At 50.4% G+C, this 14,981-nt stretch overlaps 7 protein-coding genes across 7 annotated transcripts; 3 read left to right on the top strand and 4 right to left on the bottom strand.

Moving 5' to 3' along the window:
• Positions 1 to 263: 263 nt before the first annotated feature.
• Positions 264 to 1,622, top strand: ALTATR162_LOCUS9593 (uncharacterized protein; the record flags this gene model as incomplete). The annotated part of the gene is made up of 2 exons (XM_043317227.1): positions 264 to 544; positions 698 to 1,622. The coding sequence occupies 2 exons, from the start codon at positions 264 to 266 to the stop codon at positions 1,620 to 1,622; spliced, it is 1,206 nt and encodes a 401-aa protein (XP_043173162.1).
• Positions 1,623 to 2,117: 495 nt separating this feature from the next.
• Positions 2,118 to 3,014, bottom strand: ALTATR162_LOCUS9592 (uncharacterized protein; the record flags this gene model as incomplete). Its single annotated transcript, XM_043317226.1, has 3 exons — positions 2,118 to 2,579; positions 2,636 to 2,781; positions 2,834 to 3,014. The coding sequence occupies 3 exons, from the start codon at positions 3,012 to 3,014 to the stop codon at positions 2,118 to 2,120; spliced, it is 789 nt and encodes a 262-aa protein (XP_043173161.1).
• A 434-nt stretch (positions 3,015 to 3,448) lies between these two features.
• On the top strand, positions 3,449 to 4,035 carry ALTATR162_LOCUS9591 (uncharacterized protein; the record flags this gene model as incomplete). The annotated part of the gene is made up of 2 exons (XM_043317225.1): positions 3,449 to 3,614; positions 3,707 to 4,035. The coding sequence occupies 2 exons, from the start codon at positions 3,449 to 3,451 to the stop codon at positions 4,033 to 4,035; spliced, it is 495 nt and encodes a 164-aa protein (XP_043173160.1).
• Positions 4,036 to 5,455: 1,420 nt separating this feature from the next.
• On the bottom strand, positions 5,456 to 6,013 carry ALTATR162_LOCUS9590 (uncharacterized protein; the record flags this gene model as incomplete). The annotated part of the gene is made up of 1 exon (XM_043317224.1): positions 5,456 to 6,013. The coding sequence occupies one exon, from the start codon at positions 6,011 to 6,013 to the stop codon at positions 5,456 to 5,458; it is 558 nt and encodes a 185-aa protein (XP_043173159.1).
• Positions 6,014 to 10,001: 3,988 nt separating this feature from the next.
• ALTATR162_LOCUS9589 (uncharacterized protein) lies at positions 10,002 to 10,431 on the bottom strand (the record flags this gene model as incomplete). The annotated part of the gene is made up of 2 exons (XM_043317223.1): positions 10,002 to 10,030; positions 10,086 to 10,431. 2 exons carry the CDS (start codon positions 10,429 to 10,431, stop codon positions 10,002 to 10,004), a joined length of 375 nt encoding a protein of 124 aa, XP_043173158.1.
• A 418-nt stretch (positions 10,432 to 10,849) lies between these two features.
• On the bottom strand, positions 10,850 to 12,760 carry ALTATR162_LOCUS9588 (uncharacterized protein; the record flags this gene model as incomplete). The annotated part of the gene is made up of 1 exon (XM_043317222.1): positions 10,850 to 12,760. The coding sequence occupies one exon, from the start codon at positions 12,758 to 12,760 to the stop codon at positions 10,850 to 10,852; it is 1,911 nt and encodes a 636-aa protein (XP_043173157.1).
• A 499-nt stretch (positions 12,761 to 13,259) lies between these two features.
• ALTATR162_LOCUS9587 (uncharacterized protein) lies at positions 13,260 to 14,868 on the top strand (the record flags this gene model as incomplete). Its single annotated transcript, XM_043317221.1, has 3 exons — positions 13,260 to 13,953; positions 13,989 to 14,015; positions 14,063 to 14,868. The coding sequence occupies 3 exons, from the start codon at positions 13,260 to 13,262 to the stop codon at positions 14,866 to 14,868; spliced, it is 1,527 nt and encodes a 508-aa protein (XP_043173156.1).
• Positions 14,869 to 14,981: the final 113 nt, after the last annotated feature.

Raw genomic sequence — 14,981 nt, 5'->3', positions numbered from 1 at the left:
AGGTGCCACACGCAGATCCGGTGGGCAATGCAGGCGTTTTTGGCCCCCAGCTGCTACGCGCGAGTTTCACTGCTCCACGTTGAGCTTCGTCACCATCATACATGCCTTCCTCGCCTCAGTTCCACATTTGTTGTATATACTGAGTACGCTTACGGGCCTTTACCACTGCATTATAGCGCGTCCATTTGGACCCATGCATCGTTTTCGCAGCGTTCAGCCTTCAATTCGCACTGAGCTTTGAAGATCATTTGAGCCTCATCGATATGTATTGGCTTCCGTCAGATGAGAACGGGAAGATATCACTCAATGAACTACAACTCGACATTGTTGGTTTCCTTGCCATCTTGGGTGAGGGTTCAGTGCTTGCCAACGCTCAAGTGTCAACGCTCTCAAGATGGATATTTCTACCACGGTTGATCCCGGCACCACAAGCTCTGATGAGGCCGACAAGGCCAATCCAACTTGAGCCCTTCCCCGGATTCGTAACAGGCATCGTATCGGGAAATCATAGGGATAACATCAATCATATTGGAAATATCGTCTGGTAAGTGCACTCCAACAAACGATCTCGCTAGTGGCAAGCTTCCTCGAGACATGCCCCGACACGTTTACCAGACTCCACAAAACACACTAGAAGTCATACGTACCATGATATGACTGTGATAGTACCGCACAATGCTAACAGGGAACCTCATAGTGACGCCAACAACCTCGCTCCTTTCTCCGTACGCGTTGTCGAAATTCAACGCGTCGGCGAGCAATCACTCAAGGCCAAGACCTTTGGTCCACTCACCGTCGTACTCCTCATCGGTTTCGCCCTCTCCGCTCTCCTCCTCGCTTTATCGATATGGCAAGACGATGGCATGTCCGTCGTAGCCACGGTACTTCTATCACTTCTCTCTAGCCTGATCGGTCTCGGGAACAAATGGGTGTTGCAACTCCCTAAACGCAGGGTCACGACAGGGATAGTGCCCCGTGGTGATGTCGTTATACGGTACCCCAAGGGCAGTTTTCTCATTGTCCGTTGCTCGGAAGATGTTGCTCGTGAATTGTACTTCGCACCGGAGAGCATCGATTACCTCCTCACCCATGGCCCGGCTTACCGAATACTCAGTCTGGTGGGCACGATGATGCTCATGGGTGGCGTCATATGCCTTGCCAACGCTCAGATTCAGGTTCAGATTGCGTGGGCAGGTTCCTACATGCTGCTCGGCGCCTCATATTGGATAGTCGCTGCCTTGCCCAGCAAAATGCATTGGGACACGTCTTGTTACAAGGTCATCAACGAATGTCTCTCCGACTCCAATATGGACAAGAAAGGATACCCATCCGAAAATGAGACGTTCACGCAAGCTCTCTGGAGGGCCATCTGTGTTAGCAAAGACGTCGGATGGGTGCGAAGGAGCGACGCATGTCCAGAGACTGTAGCTTGGCATGAGTGGCTAAGGGAGGCAAAAGCATGTAGCGAAGATGTCAGGCTGGTTGAGGACAAGGGTTTTTCGAGAGGCAAAAGAATGTGGGAGGTACCAGACTGGGACGCACAAGGGTCTCTGGGAAGATTGTTGGCTGAACAAGCCAGAACTGACAAGAAACTGATAACAGAAAAGGTAGAGGTTGTTTGACGACTTTTTCTTGGATTTCATGGACATTCTTTTACGGCTTTTGCATAGCGCTCGGACTCGACCTTACGGATCACTATACTACGACTTACGATTTACGGCTCAAAACGACATATCTACCACGGATCGATCGCTTCCAACATCTCGCATATATCACTTCATACACCATGTACCGCATCTGACACATACGTAACTTTAGCGCTTTGAGCGGTGTTTTATCTATAGCATTATTCACAACTATGGCTGCTACGTTGAGGGTATCCGCGCAGCAACATGACACCTTCAGGTATCTTGTGACAGCTCCGTACGACACCAGCATCGAGGCTCTGACTGCACCGCACTCAGCGGCACGCTAAGCATTGGCTTTCCACAGGCTCCATGTTTCGCTCTGACTAGCATCTCGTGCTCTGGGTTACGTCAACTGACGAAAGGGTCAGAAATGAGAGCATCCGCTCCGCGTCTTGCATATTTCTCATCATCACTCTTTATCAGCGCTATTCAAGTAGCGCTCTTCCACCGCTGCTCATATTCGACCTTCCTCCTCACAACGCTCCTCAGCCACTTCTCCAGATTCTCTCCTTCAACCTGCGCATCCACATCCATAGCCTCGCCTTCGGCTTCTAGCCTTATACCACCCTCCTCCTCTTCGTCTTCTTCTCCACAGCACGCATCCTCTGCCATCTGGCATGCCTCATTCCACTCCTCGTAACTGAATTTCCCTTCGCTTTCTCCAAGCAGCATCTTTCTATCGCCAGAGAATGCGAACACGTGCACGGATCGTACGGGTTTTGCGCGTAAGAGTTCATTTGCGGTCGGCGAGAGGAGAGGTGGGAAGGCGTTTGTAGATGGTGAGGCGGGTTGCGCGATCAATACGGAAGTGAGGACTGTGCGGAGGGGTATTGATGCGGAGAGTAGGGCGAGAAGCGCGGTGTGTAGAAGGTGTGGGAGGAGAGTTAAAGACTGTACTTGTTAGCGATGGGCGGCATGACATGGACTGGAGCAGTAGTTGGACATACAGTGTTGACACCTGCTGTGCGATCTTCTTCTGGCAAACTTCTAACTTGAAGTGTGATCTGTACAAGCGTCCGCGGTATCGATCTCGTCAGAATTATACTGCGCAGTGTGTTGTGAACGAGGGTTTCGAGATGTCTTTCTCTCGGGCCTTGGACTCTGTTAGTATCGGTCGCGACCTTCCTTCGAGAAGCAATACATACTTCCAACGCCCATAGCTGGTCTGACATTCACTTCAATCGCTGCTTCCTCGGACAGTTCATCGCGTCGTTGTACTTCGATTGGGCCATTGACAGCGCCAATGATTGAGTAGCCATTGTGGCTATATGTCGCAGAACCGTCGGCGCGATTCAAATGCGTGAGGGTAACTGTAGGCGCGACCATAGTTGCGTGTTCTGATCCGTATGCGCGTGTGATGTATGAAGTGTTAGATTGTTGTATCGCGGAGGATGTAGTGTGGTAGGAAAGGTACGCAGTAAGCAAATAAATGACTAAGCGAAGTCTCAGAAGGTACTCAACAATGCTTGTGCGCAAAGATTTGGAAAGAGATTGCTTATAGTATACGCCTCTATACTTCAGTGACGCCCGACATCTCCAAAAGTTTTGGTGGGGAGGAAGCTCAGTTCATTCTGAGGCTCAAGCTTCAGACCTCGGAGCATCACCACGGCCAGCTCAGCCATCCTTGCCGATGCGACAACTGAGCTGTCAACCAGCCTCCTATGCTACTTTCACCGCCATAGACATACAGCGCATCGTCTCCACCCATTATAACCTCATCCCCAATATCAGAGCTCATATTCAAACATATATAGAACACCATGGCAGGCTCATCGCGTAACGCATCGCCCATCAAGCGCCTCATGACCGAACTTCAAACATTACAACACGACCCCAACGATGCGCTTCTCGAACTCGGACCTGCGGACGATGATGTGATGCAATGGAGGGCAGTTATGAAGGGAGTAGAGGGGACGGCTTATGAAGGTATATACAAATCCGCAGCATACTTCACTCACACCGCTCCAACTCTATACACTACCACATTCCAACCTCATTCACTCACTAACACGTTACAGATGGATGCTGGCTCCTCTCCATCTCAATCCCCTCGCAGTACCCCCTCTCCCCACCTACCATCCGCTTCGTAACGCCCATCTGCCACCCCAACGTCGACTTCAAAACCGGTGAGATCTGCCTCGACCTACTCAAGACGGCTTGGACGCCCGCGTATACCATCTCTAGCACAATGACGAGTATACACCAATTGCTCACTAGTGCTGAGCCGGATAGTCCGCTCAATGTGGATGTTGCGCAATTGTTCAGGACGGGCGATGAGATTGGGGCAAGGAGTTTGATTAGGTGGTACACTGTTAGTGAGAGGTTTGATTGGAAGGGGAAGAGGTAGGTTGAGTAGAGTGGTCGGGGAACAAATGGTATGGCGTCGATGGGCATGGTTGACATATACAGTGGATTTGTTTTGGCGTTAAGAATTGGAACGAGATACCTTTTTGGAGAGTACGCGAACGCATCACGTATTCGCAATGAAATATATTACCAACACGTCAATTCTGGGTCGCGTAGTTCTGCTCTTTTCAATACACCCGCTCTGAACAGCTAGAGCCTACAGTTGGTGGAAATACCGTGCTGACCATCTCCCACAGCCACGTCCATCATGAATGTCCTTTCCAACGCAACCCGACATATGCCCCCCACGGCTTCGTTTCACCTTCAGCTCGCTACACCACTCCACGATTATGCACCTCATTGATCGACAACGCAACATCTGAACCTAGGCAGTTGTAGGCGAGGAAGATCGACCATATAACTTCCTGTCCCGGCTCAGTATATACAAGCAACAGGGATCGACCGCAAACCCGACCACTACCTACGACATTCTGCAGACTTTTTTGCATGCAGTATGTATTCTTACCATTGTTTACCAATGCATCGTCATGTCTCTTCCGGGTAAATATGTATACGAATTGCTTTCAGCGCTTAAATTGCTCACGAGCAGATCGTCCAGTGAAGCACACTTGGCTGCGAGGCTTAGATGGAGTCATTTCCTGTGCCTAGAATAGACCTTCTAGGGCATACTACCATGTTGATCTCATCAGGGCTGTATGTCCTGCAGCACAAAAGTAAAGTGACACCGATTGCGAGGAGCGGGAGCTAGCGAGTGCATGATATAGCCGCCGTGGCGCACGCTTTTGACATGAGGTGAAAACAGCGTTGATCCATGCTTGAGGGGAGTAGATCTCGATTCACGCAGACAGTCACAACAAAACCCCGGATATCATTCGCGGACGGGCATCGCAGTATAAGTAAATAAGTATACTTCGGTACAATAGAACACAGCCACCGATCCCTAGGCCACTCGTACTGACTTCAGCATGACAAATGACCCCCAACCAAGGGGAATCGACCAACGGAAAACATTCGGATCTACACATACCCGCTATGGCGCAAGCCGTCATAGCTCAATAACCCATAAGAGGCGTCTTCATAGTCAGTTCCGTCGCCTACCCGGACCCACATTTCACTCCACACTTTCCTCAGCTAGTAAGCGCGGAACTATACTACGCAAGCCACCTCTCCCCATACTCGAATCATCCGCTTCAGTTACTACGGATTGAGCCTCAGTCTCCACATCTGCTGAGGCCATGCGAGCAAAATCGAGCGATGGTGGCTTGTATCAGCAGCGTCATTGTTGTCGGTATGCAAGCTATACGGAAGAAGGTGTGTTTGTGCGAGAGTCCTTCCAAATTGCCTTTCCAAAATATTCCTAGCTTATTTGATCATGCGGTGAAGACGTGGCATGAAGAGTCTCAACCTGCGGTGACCGTCCATTGAGTTCGTCGCCAGCCTTTGTTCGAGACGGTGACTGTGCCTTCAAGCAGTGAGTCGTAGTCTGGGACGCTGTTTGCTGAGACGCGACGGGTGTATGAGATAGTTTCTAGCTCCTCGGGTATGTCATCCGAGATGGCGTCAATTTTGATGGTTGGCGAATGGTTCTCGATCTGGAGTGACTCCTCGGTCTTGATAGTCGGTAGCGGAGGTGGGTAGTATGGCGCATCATATGGTCCTGGCAATGCTTGTGGCGGTGAAATCCAAGGATAGATTGGAGAGAGTGTTGGCCGCAGTGTTTCTTGTTGAAGTGACTGAAGGTACTGGTTTGGTTCTTGATCCAGTGATGGCAGACGAATATAGGCATCTTTCCGGCCCTCCAACATCAACTTCTCTTCTGTTCTATCACCCGGGCCCTCCATATTCCTTCTTGAGAGATTTTGCTCTTCTTCTTGATAGGAGTCTTTCCTTTGGTGGATGGGCAGCTTCTTTTCTTGCTTTATGGCCAAGTCATCCTGACCTATGCCAGAACCAGGCATACTTCTTTTCCTTCGTGCAATGAAAACTGATCGCAAGACTGTTGCAAAAAGTGCCAACAACAAAATGGCTTCAGATAAATGCTGCAGATCAACAGGCGGATGCCAGCTTTCTGTATTGGCAGTATTTGACGGTTTGAGAAGTGGAGGCATAAGTGCAGAGATGACGCCGATGGGAGGCAGGTATGGCTTGCTGGGATCCACTCTGACTATCAATCGCGTGGAATGATGCAGGTCCTAGATGAACTAGCTACTCGGTCAGTCAAGAAGACGGGAACAGAGCCGCTTTCATACAATTTTACCTGAAGTAAGAAGGGAACAACTGTTAGCATAAGCACTAAGATCCGAATACTCCGCTCAATAGTATCCAGCTAATAATACACGGGTGCGGTTATTGTCTCGTTCCTGGAGGATTAGTACCGGGGTGTACGTATAAATAAGGATATCCGCATGTGAGAGTCAGGTTCGGTTCCTGCATCGATCTCTGCGAACCCGCGCCATCCTGGTTTACGTATATGCTTCGACAGCGACATCAGCAAGCCCAGATACCTTTGAAACATTGAGGCAATCGGCGAGCTAGCCCGGCGTAGTCTACACCTGGTGACGAAGGCTGGTAGGCAGAGTGAAGCGTAAGCCCACGATGTGCAAATCAAGCAAAAGGCAACAAACTGGTCGTGTTCAGCTGCGACGAATCGCGCCTGTGGAAGGCATACAGTACGGGTCCTGCTGGGGCAGGCATAGATTGGTGCGCGGCCTCAGCAGGACAGCCAGTGTCCTCGTTTCTTGGCTGGTGAATGTTCAGCTGAGTCGGCGATGGTGGCGTCGCTTCGTGGCGTTAGCCACTAGTTCATAGAGCTAATCGGCAGGGATGATCCGAGATCTGATCCTGCGCAAAGGGACAACGGCGAGCTGGCTGAACTCCTCTGGCCAGGCTTTTGCGCGGTAGTTGGGGCCGCCACTTGAATGCAGTTGCGCCATTACGGGTGTTGGATAGAGGTGTGGTGGGTGAAAAAGGCATCCCGTGACGGATCGGTTTCAGCTTCTGCAGGAACGCCAACCGAAAGGCAAGCACTCGTGATACGCCAGAAAACAAGTTAAGCAACATAAGAGAGCAGCTAAACAAAGAACCATGTTTGCAGCAAAATAGCGACATGCATGACCATCAGCAATTCCAGGGAAACAACCGCCGTATATCTGCTTTTTTGCGGGGCAATTTCTATTCTCACGACCTCGAGAACTTACACCGCATAAGAGGCGGCTGCTACGCAAAGCTGATTGACTCGATGTCAATACGTCCGCATCTTCGCCAGAACCGAGTCCTGTAGGTGGCTGCCGGCACTTGAGGTTATCTGTCACGCCTCAAGCCGCGATTTGCGGAATACTCTCGATCTCGAGTACTTCATGCGATCCCCACAACACCACTTGTTTCTACAAAAGCTGGGCAAAACTCGAAAACAGGTTCCCGGTAGCGAGCTTGTATCGAGTAGCGGCGAGGCTGGGATCAGTCAGCTGGAGATTTTGGGTAGGTACCGGAAGATGCCGAATGTATGGACGACAGCTCGCGAAACTAATGGGTTGCAATTACTTGTACTTGCGGGGTCTGAAGTTGATACACGAAAGCCGCTCTCGAGCCGACAGTTTGACTCCTCATTGGTTGCGGTTGGTGTTACTTCCATCAGGCGTGGGCTGGTCTCGCGACATCAGGCTTCCAGCAGCTACACCAGATATGCTGGACCTGTCAAACTACTAGCACTTGCGTGACCCTTGCGTAGATCGAGTACGCCTCCGCGAACACCTTCCTCATCTTCGGAGACGCCGTTGATGCGAGGAGATCTACATCTAGCGAACCTGGGATTGACACCAGCGGATCCCAAGCAGGAACACCGGGCCATGGTCAAACACACGACAGAGTAGACAAGCCCCTGAATGCGATGTCGTCGATTCCTCAATGGGTATGGTGGTGTCGATCTTACGCAACGTCAAATTGCCCTAGTTTGCTCATCACGGCGATGCCGTCGCCACGTCGGCACGTGACCCGCTCCTACACTAATGCTTCCATATGGAGCAAGTGGTAAACTCCGAAGTAACAATATTTAGTGCTAGTCACAAATCTTTGCATGCAGGCGGATAATCACAGTCCTTTCGGGGAAATGTGTGCACAATATATGATTTTGAAGCCATAGACTTGGCTGACTCTAAACTATGGTAACTGACCGTCGTGGCATGTTTACGAGAATCTTCCTTAGTTGCTCACGACAGGCCACAAAAACACCGATGCGAACGTAATCCTCGCTTTGACTTGACTTCTGTAGTACCAAACCCCTGACAACGTCAATATGTCCATTGCTCTCTTTCGTTTCGACGACACATAAAAGTATAAGCTCTTCTGGTATGTCTTCATGGCTGTGTCAAGTAGGATCTCATCGCTATCGGCCAAATATAAGTTATCCAGCTTAACAGACGCGTGACGGTTGAGATGAGGAGGGAAAATTTGTGTTATCGTGTTCCTCCTACAACTGAAAGAAGATTCATGTTCAGACTTCCATAGAGCTGATGCAATGGGCCCGGAAAGCTCCACGAACCCTCCTGGTACCAATGCGCCGAAGCGATAATTATCATGATAAGACACACTTGCATCTTCGAGTGTCGCCAAGTAGTCTTCGGATTTGTAATTGACTTGGCATGTCGCGAAGGAGACTCGGCCATGGATTGAGGCCCAAGACCATGTCGGTGCGATGTAATTGGCGTATCTGTATGGGACAGATGTAGCTTCATCGACATGATTCAGAATTTCACCGCCATTAGCTTCGAATGGACTCGTAGTATGTTCCGGTTGCCAAAGGAGAGAGGCGGGCAGTGACGACTGCCATAAGCCTGCGAGATAGCCATCGCCAAGTTTACTAGATTCAACGGCAACGATTGTCTGTGCAATGCCTGACAAAGCTACAAGCTTGTCCACTGAGAAAGTCAAGTTGCCCATAGAGTATAACTCGACAACCGCGTACCAATCTTGATAAACTGCCGTGTTATTCAAGGCAGCATAGAATATTGTTTCATGAACAGCAATAGGTCGGAAAATCGATGTGAAGTTATCCCAAAGACTCTGTACGTATGAGATATCCTTGGAAGCTTTCGAGATGTACTTTGCGGGCCATCGGTTGTCTTTGGGTTGGTCTCCAAGCTCTAGTCGTTTGATGTTGATGAGTGGATGATTTTGGAGGGCGGCAGGTAGACCGCGATGGTATGTCTCGCATGCGATAAACTCTCGACATTCCCAAAAGAGCTGCTCACTTCCGAAATGAAGAACGCGAGGCGAAAGAATTCGCTCTTGTAGTATCCAGCAGCGTCGATTCAACGGCTCATCTGTGAGTTTTCTGGTCCACAGGTCTGCATCCAATACCACACGATACTTGATTTTTGGCAGTTCTTCATCACGATCGCACCAACTGGCATGCCATTTGATGCACACTTCTGTAGGTAGTACGTTGCGCTTATCTCTCTTCCAAAAGCAGCCTCCAGTGCTGCTGCCAGATCCAGTGGCAGCTATATTGATGAAGGAATACCTATAAACCTTGCTCATCAAATCAGCTTCACGTGCCCAATCGTGCCTGTCATCTTGAACAATACACAACGAGTCTATCCACAGGTAGCGTATGGAGAGTTTTCTGGCAATCTTGATTGCATCCTTGAAAGTCGGCGGAAGATCTTGATGGGGAATTTCGTGCTGATGTTCCAATATGTTTTGCTTAATTGTTGTGATGGGCGGCGTTCTGCCCCAGCAGTGAGAAAGTGTGGCGTAAGGCTTATTGAACAAAATATGTGTCTCATCACGATCTTATAATCGTATCAGATCATCTTCAGAGGTACCGATGTCAAGCAAACGTGTTGGAGCCCAAGATTCTGGAATAGCCGCATTACATCGGCCGTGGTGTTGAGTGCATTGGTTCAACCAACGATCTATCAGATCCCAGCTTTCAGGGGAGTCTGTAGACTAAGTGGGCGTATATCCGACTAGGTCACCTTCGCTAAGTTGTGAGTGCCGACTGGAAGGATCCGTATTATAGTACCCACTCACTTTCAGAATCCTCAACGACTTCGAAGACAAAGCGCAAACTGAAGTCAACGCGGTCTCGTAGATTGGAAGTGAAGGTCATCTCGAACGAGCTTTGCCAACTCGCTGAGGACGTATCGGCCACGCATCTGATCGGAAAGAAGGTCGTCAATGGATCGGGCCCACTGGCAAAACCGTCTTTCAGAGAGCGTATAAGTTCGATGCATATGCCGCAAGCTTTCTTCGAGCTTTCTTCCAGCGATTCTAACGTAAGGTGGTGGTCGATTAATGCAAGACCGGGTTCGCAACTAATCTTAGAAACAAGAATCTGGCATTCTTTACACAACTCATTGGTAGTTGTCGAAGCCATATTGAATTATAAGGGTTGCTTCTGAATCTACAGTGCACTCAGGTAAATGTATAACTAGGTTAGGAAAGCGTCAGTCGTGGTTGTTGCAATGCTAGACACCACACAACCGAAGGTGGGCTGAGCACGAGTACCCCACCTTCCACCCAGTCAATTAGCGCCTTCCTTTATTCGCTCAACTGCTGCGCCCTGTGCTACCGTCACACCGTCAGTACATAGGAATGCCTGATCAGCCTGGATAGAGAAGCCCATATCTCTGCAAAGGTAGCGTTATGCAAGGCTGCGCCTCAAGACGGCCGATGTTCAATCATGGTGCGATAGTGATGGGCAACATGCGTCTGTGTGAAGAAGCGATTTCACTGTAGGCTGTAACTGACCGACGGCAATGTAACCTAAAGACAAACACTTCAAACACTCCAGCCTAAGCGTTGAGTTGGAAGTCCGGTCGTCCTTCTCTCCACTCGTCAAAATCTTTCTCACCCGGCATCTCTCTACCGTCCGAGAGCTTGAGCCTGGGGAAAGATATGTTCTCAAGGTCATATGTCGGTTCCTTTTTGGCCAAGTCCTCGTTGACCAAGACCAAGGCACCAGACTGCCATCCTGCAGCACTCACCTGAAGAGCAAAATATGCACCAAGACCGTCTTCGCCAGCATCTTGGTCCCAAGCCCTGCCTTCTTGCTCGAACCACTCACTGACTTCCCCCTGGACAGTGTGGTCACTGCTGAACAGTTGCCTGCGCTCTTTGCTCTCTTCAGCATGTGTATCGTCATGTACGACTTTCTTGAGCCACTCATTCTTCCTTGTGTCGAACCAGATCTGACGACCGCTTGTATAAGCGTGAGGTAGCAGTTGACCGTTTGCGTTGAACTGGTCATACACAATGCCGCGCGCATTTCCGACTAGGCCGTCACCATTCATGCCCAGGCCCAATGCACCACAAGCTGAATTTTCGGTACCGTACGATGTGATCTTGCCGTTCGAGTGGAGTGCCAGGTAGTGATAGTCACCGAAAGCGATCGAGATAACATTACTGCCTTGCAAGGCTGGGATTTTCTTCAGACCCTGCATGTCTCTAGAACCATTATGACGATTGCTCCAACATGACTCGAGATAGTTCTGATCGCCGGTGATAACTTCATCGTCCCTGAAAACAGCAAAATTGCGGAACGAACCTTGAACATCAAGAGGAGCTCCTTTCTCATGGCGCACCATTTGAAGCTCAATAACATCTTCAACCTCGTTCTTCGCTCCAAATTTCCCACAAAAGACCTTGCCAAGGTCGGTAGTAAATAAGACGAAGTGCTCTAGCAGAACGTAGTTCAGTACTGCCCCGACCTCTTGCCTCAAAGCTCTCTGCTCGTCTGACTCGCGGGTGCCTTTGATATGCTGGTAGCCAGTCCTGGGGACCTCGGCGTGTTCCATGACGAGCATTGTATCTGTGCCGTCTTCACCGTGATCCCGCTCAACTGGATCCCAGACGACAATGCCGACGCCATGGACATAGGCCGAACTGCGGCTCCATCCTGCTACAACTTGTTTTATTTGTCCGAAGTTGGAGGTCGTATTTGTTTTGTCGTCCATAGAGATCTCATTCAATTGCAGAGTTGCGAACTTGACCTGGAGCGCAGGTTTCTTGACGTCGTACCATGACCACACCCGACCGCTGTCGGAGAGTCCAAGTATGTGTGCTCGACCGGAGGAGAACTGGCGAATGGCGACGGTCGGCTCTTCGTATTGGGCTTCGGTAGCGGTAGGAGGATAACCTTCGGGGAAGCGAAGCGGTTGCAAAGGCCCACTAGCGATGAGTATCCTCTGGCCATCAAGCACACCAGCAGTATGGAGGGTACCTTTAGAGGTAAGCAAGGTTGTGGACCAGCCACCACATTGCATGTCAGAAATGACTCCTAGATCCCGCGTCTTGTCCATCTCTGTCGGGAACGCTTGATGCGCGTTGTACATCCGCCTGCCTGGCCGCATCATACCAGCTCTCATCCGAGGTAGGCGGCCGCGTGTATGGTCTTCCGGGTCAGAAGCGTGGCCCAGGCGGTTGTGCGAGTTATGACCCCATGTATAGACGCGGCTCTGGGTGAGCATGCGACGATACATTTTCTGCCAGCGGTCACCGTCATGTTGTACAACTGGTTGGTTCGGTACGCGGAAAGTCGTTCGGGCGAGATAACTCCAGTACGCGGGATCTAATCGAATCGACGATTGCTGAAAGGCTTTGCACGTGCTGCAGAAGGCGAGGAAGCTCTTGGCGTCTAGATATGGGAATACGAGTACGAGGATGTCGAGGGGGAGGTCGGTGATGGAGCTGATCTTGTCGGCCATGTTGATAGGAGGAAGGCCTCTAGGTTCGTTTTTTCCGGCGTCGATGTTTCAGTAACAGGACATATAGAGGAACGTCACTATTTGAAGTTGAAGTAAAAGTAATGGAGCCGGCTCCAGTTGGCGATGATGACGAATATGTGTAAACAAGATGTTTGATAGAAGGCGTGGAGGACGCCTGCCCAATGACGCAAGGAGCGCGGGGATTAATGCGGGACATTTCCGTTTTCGCGCTAAACCAAAGGCGGCCACCAAACTTCTGACTCAATTCACGAGACTCTATCAAATTTCCGCCTGCCCAGCAACACTTATCGATCCACGCGTTGCACTGCTCCACCTAGCCATTTCGGTCCACCAGTATCTGAAGACGTTAGAAATACTCGATTTGGGACCATATTCGCGCCACGACACTTGATATTGCCCCACCACGTTGGATCGTCTGACACCTGACTGGCCACATTCCACTTACAAAAGTCGACGATAACGAAAAGGTCGCATCACCATGTCTGAGACACCCGCTGCCGAGCCAGCGCCGGCACCTGCTGCGGCAGTAGCACCATCCCAAGAGAGCGCACCCGCAACAACAAATGGCGATGCCGCTCCTGCCACAGACGCGCCTAAAAAGCTCTCGCCAGCAGAGTTAAAAAAGCAAAAGCAGGCCGAGAAGCAAGCAAAACGAGCTCAAGCCAAAGCTGCGGGTGGCCCGCCAAATCAACAGCAAGGACCCTCCAAAGACGGTCAAAAACAGCAGAAAGACTCAAAGCAAACATCAAAAGACGCCCTGTCAAGACCAGTGCCAGTACGGCGACGACCATCGCAAGCTAACACCCCAGTTCTGAAAGAACCGGAGAAGAAAGCGAAGAAAGATAAAGAACCGAAACAGACTGGTCTGTTCTTCGGCCATCTTTATAGCCAACCAAAGCAGCAATCCCTCGTTGGCGCGTCAAAAGATGTACATCCCGCAGTCCTCGCGCTTGGCCTACAGTATAGCAGCTATGCCATCTGTGGTAGTACGGCACGTATGGTGGCCATGTTGTTGGTATTCAAGACAGTCATCGAGGCCTACCAAACACCTCCAGGAAACAGTTTGGCCCGACATCTGACTAGCCATCACCTTGGTCCTCAGATCGAGTTCTTGAAGAGCTGTCGACCACTTAGCATCAGTATGGGGAATGCTATCCGATGGCTAAAGGACAGTAAGTTGGTGTTTCACATTATACTAACAAACTAGTCAAGGCTCGGAATGCTCAAGACGAGCGTCTAAACATATCAAGTCACGTTTTACAAGATGCTGACTCGTTCTAGTCATTATCAAGATAGATCCTTCGACCCCAGAGAATGAGGCCAAGCGAGACCTGATCGAGGAGATTGACATATTTATTCGTGAGCGCGTCACAGCCGCTGACAGACTCATCCGCGACCTAGCAGCCACGAAGATCCAAGCCGGCGATGTCATTTTGGTCTATGCCGCATCGTCGATAGTCGAACAAACCATCATTCATGCTCACCAGTCTGGTAAACCCTTCACAGTCATTGTGGTCGACTCGAAGCCACTATTTGAAGGCAAGAAGCTGGCACGGAAGCTCGCAAACCATGGCATCACCGTACGATACTATCTCATCACAGGAGCCTCGCACGCGGTTAAAGACGCGACAAAAGTCTTCTTGGGTGCTCACGCGATGATGTCAAACGGCCGCCTCTACTCGCGCGTTGGCACAGCCCTAGTATCTATGCTTGCCTATTCGCACTCATTGCCTGTCATTGTACTGTGTCAGTCCGTCAAGTTCACCGAGAAGGTAGCACTAGACTCCATTGTCGGTAACGAAGTCGCTCCCGCCGAGGAAATACTCTCCGAGGCCGAGCGCCGCGAGCTTCTTCCCCTCAAGTCTCGTCTTCCACCATCAAAGAACGATGAGAAGTCAGCATCGGAAGAGGCGCCTGCCGACACCACGGACGTTCTGAAATGGATCGACGACGCGAAGAACTTACATCACCTCCAAGTTCTCTACGATGTCACGCCTGCGCAGTACATCAACATGGTCATCACCGAATACGGAAGCTTGCCGCCAAGCTCGGTCCCCGTGGTTCACCGATTGAGTACGAACATATGATCCTGTCCAGCGTTTCCCTTTTTGTGTTCAGATTATTTCCTATCGCAAGTGCTAACATCAGGTGTTCAGGAACTGAAGAGCAGGAGACAATGCCTACTAAGAGGGGCGTTCGT

This window comes from Alternaria atra, assembly GCF_907166805.1.
Source record: "Alternaria atra isolate CS162 genome assembly, contig: 30, whole genome shotgun sequence".
Taxonomy (NCBI): domain Eukaryota; kingdom Fungi; phylum Ascomycota; class Dothideomycetes; order Pleosporales; family Pleosporaceae; genus Alternaria; species Alternaria atra.
This window is presented reverse-complemented; position numbering and strand designations above follow the sequence as displayed.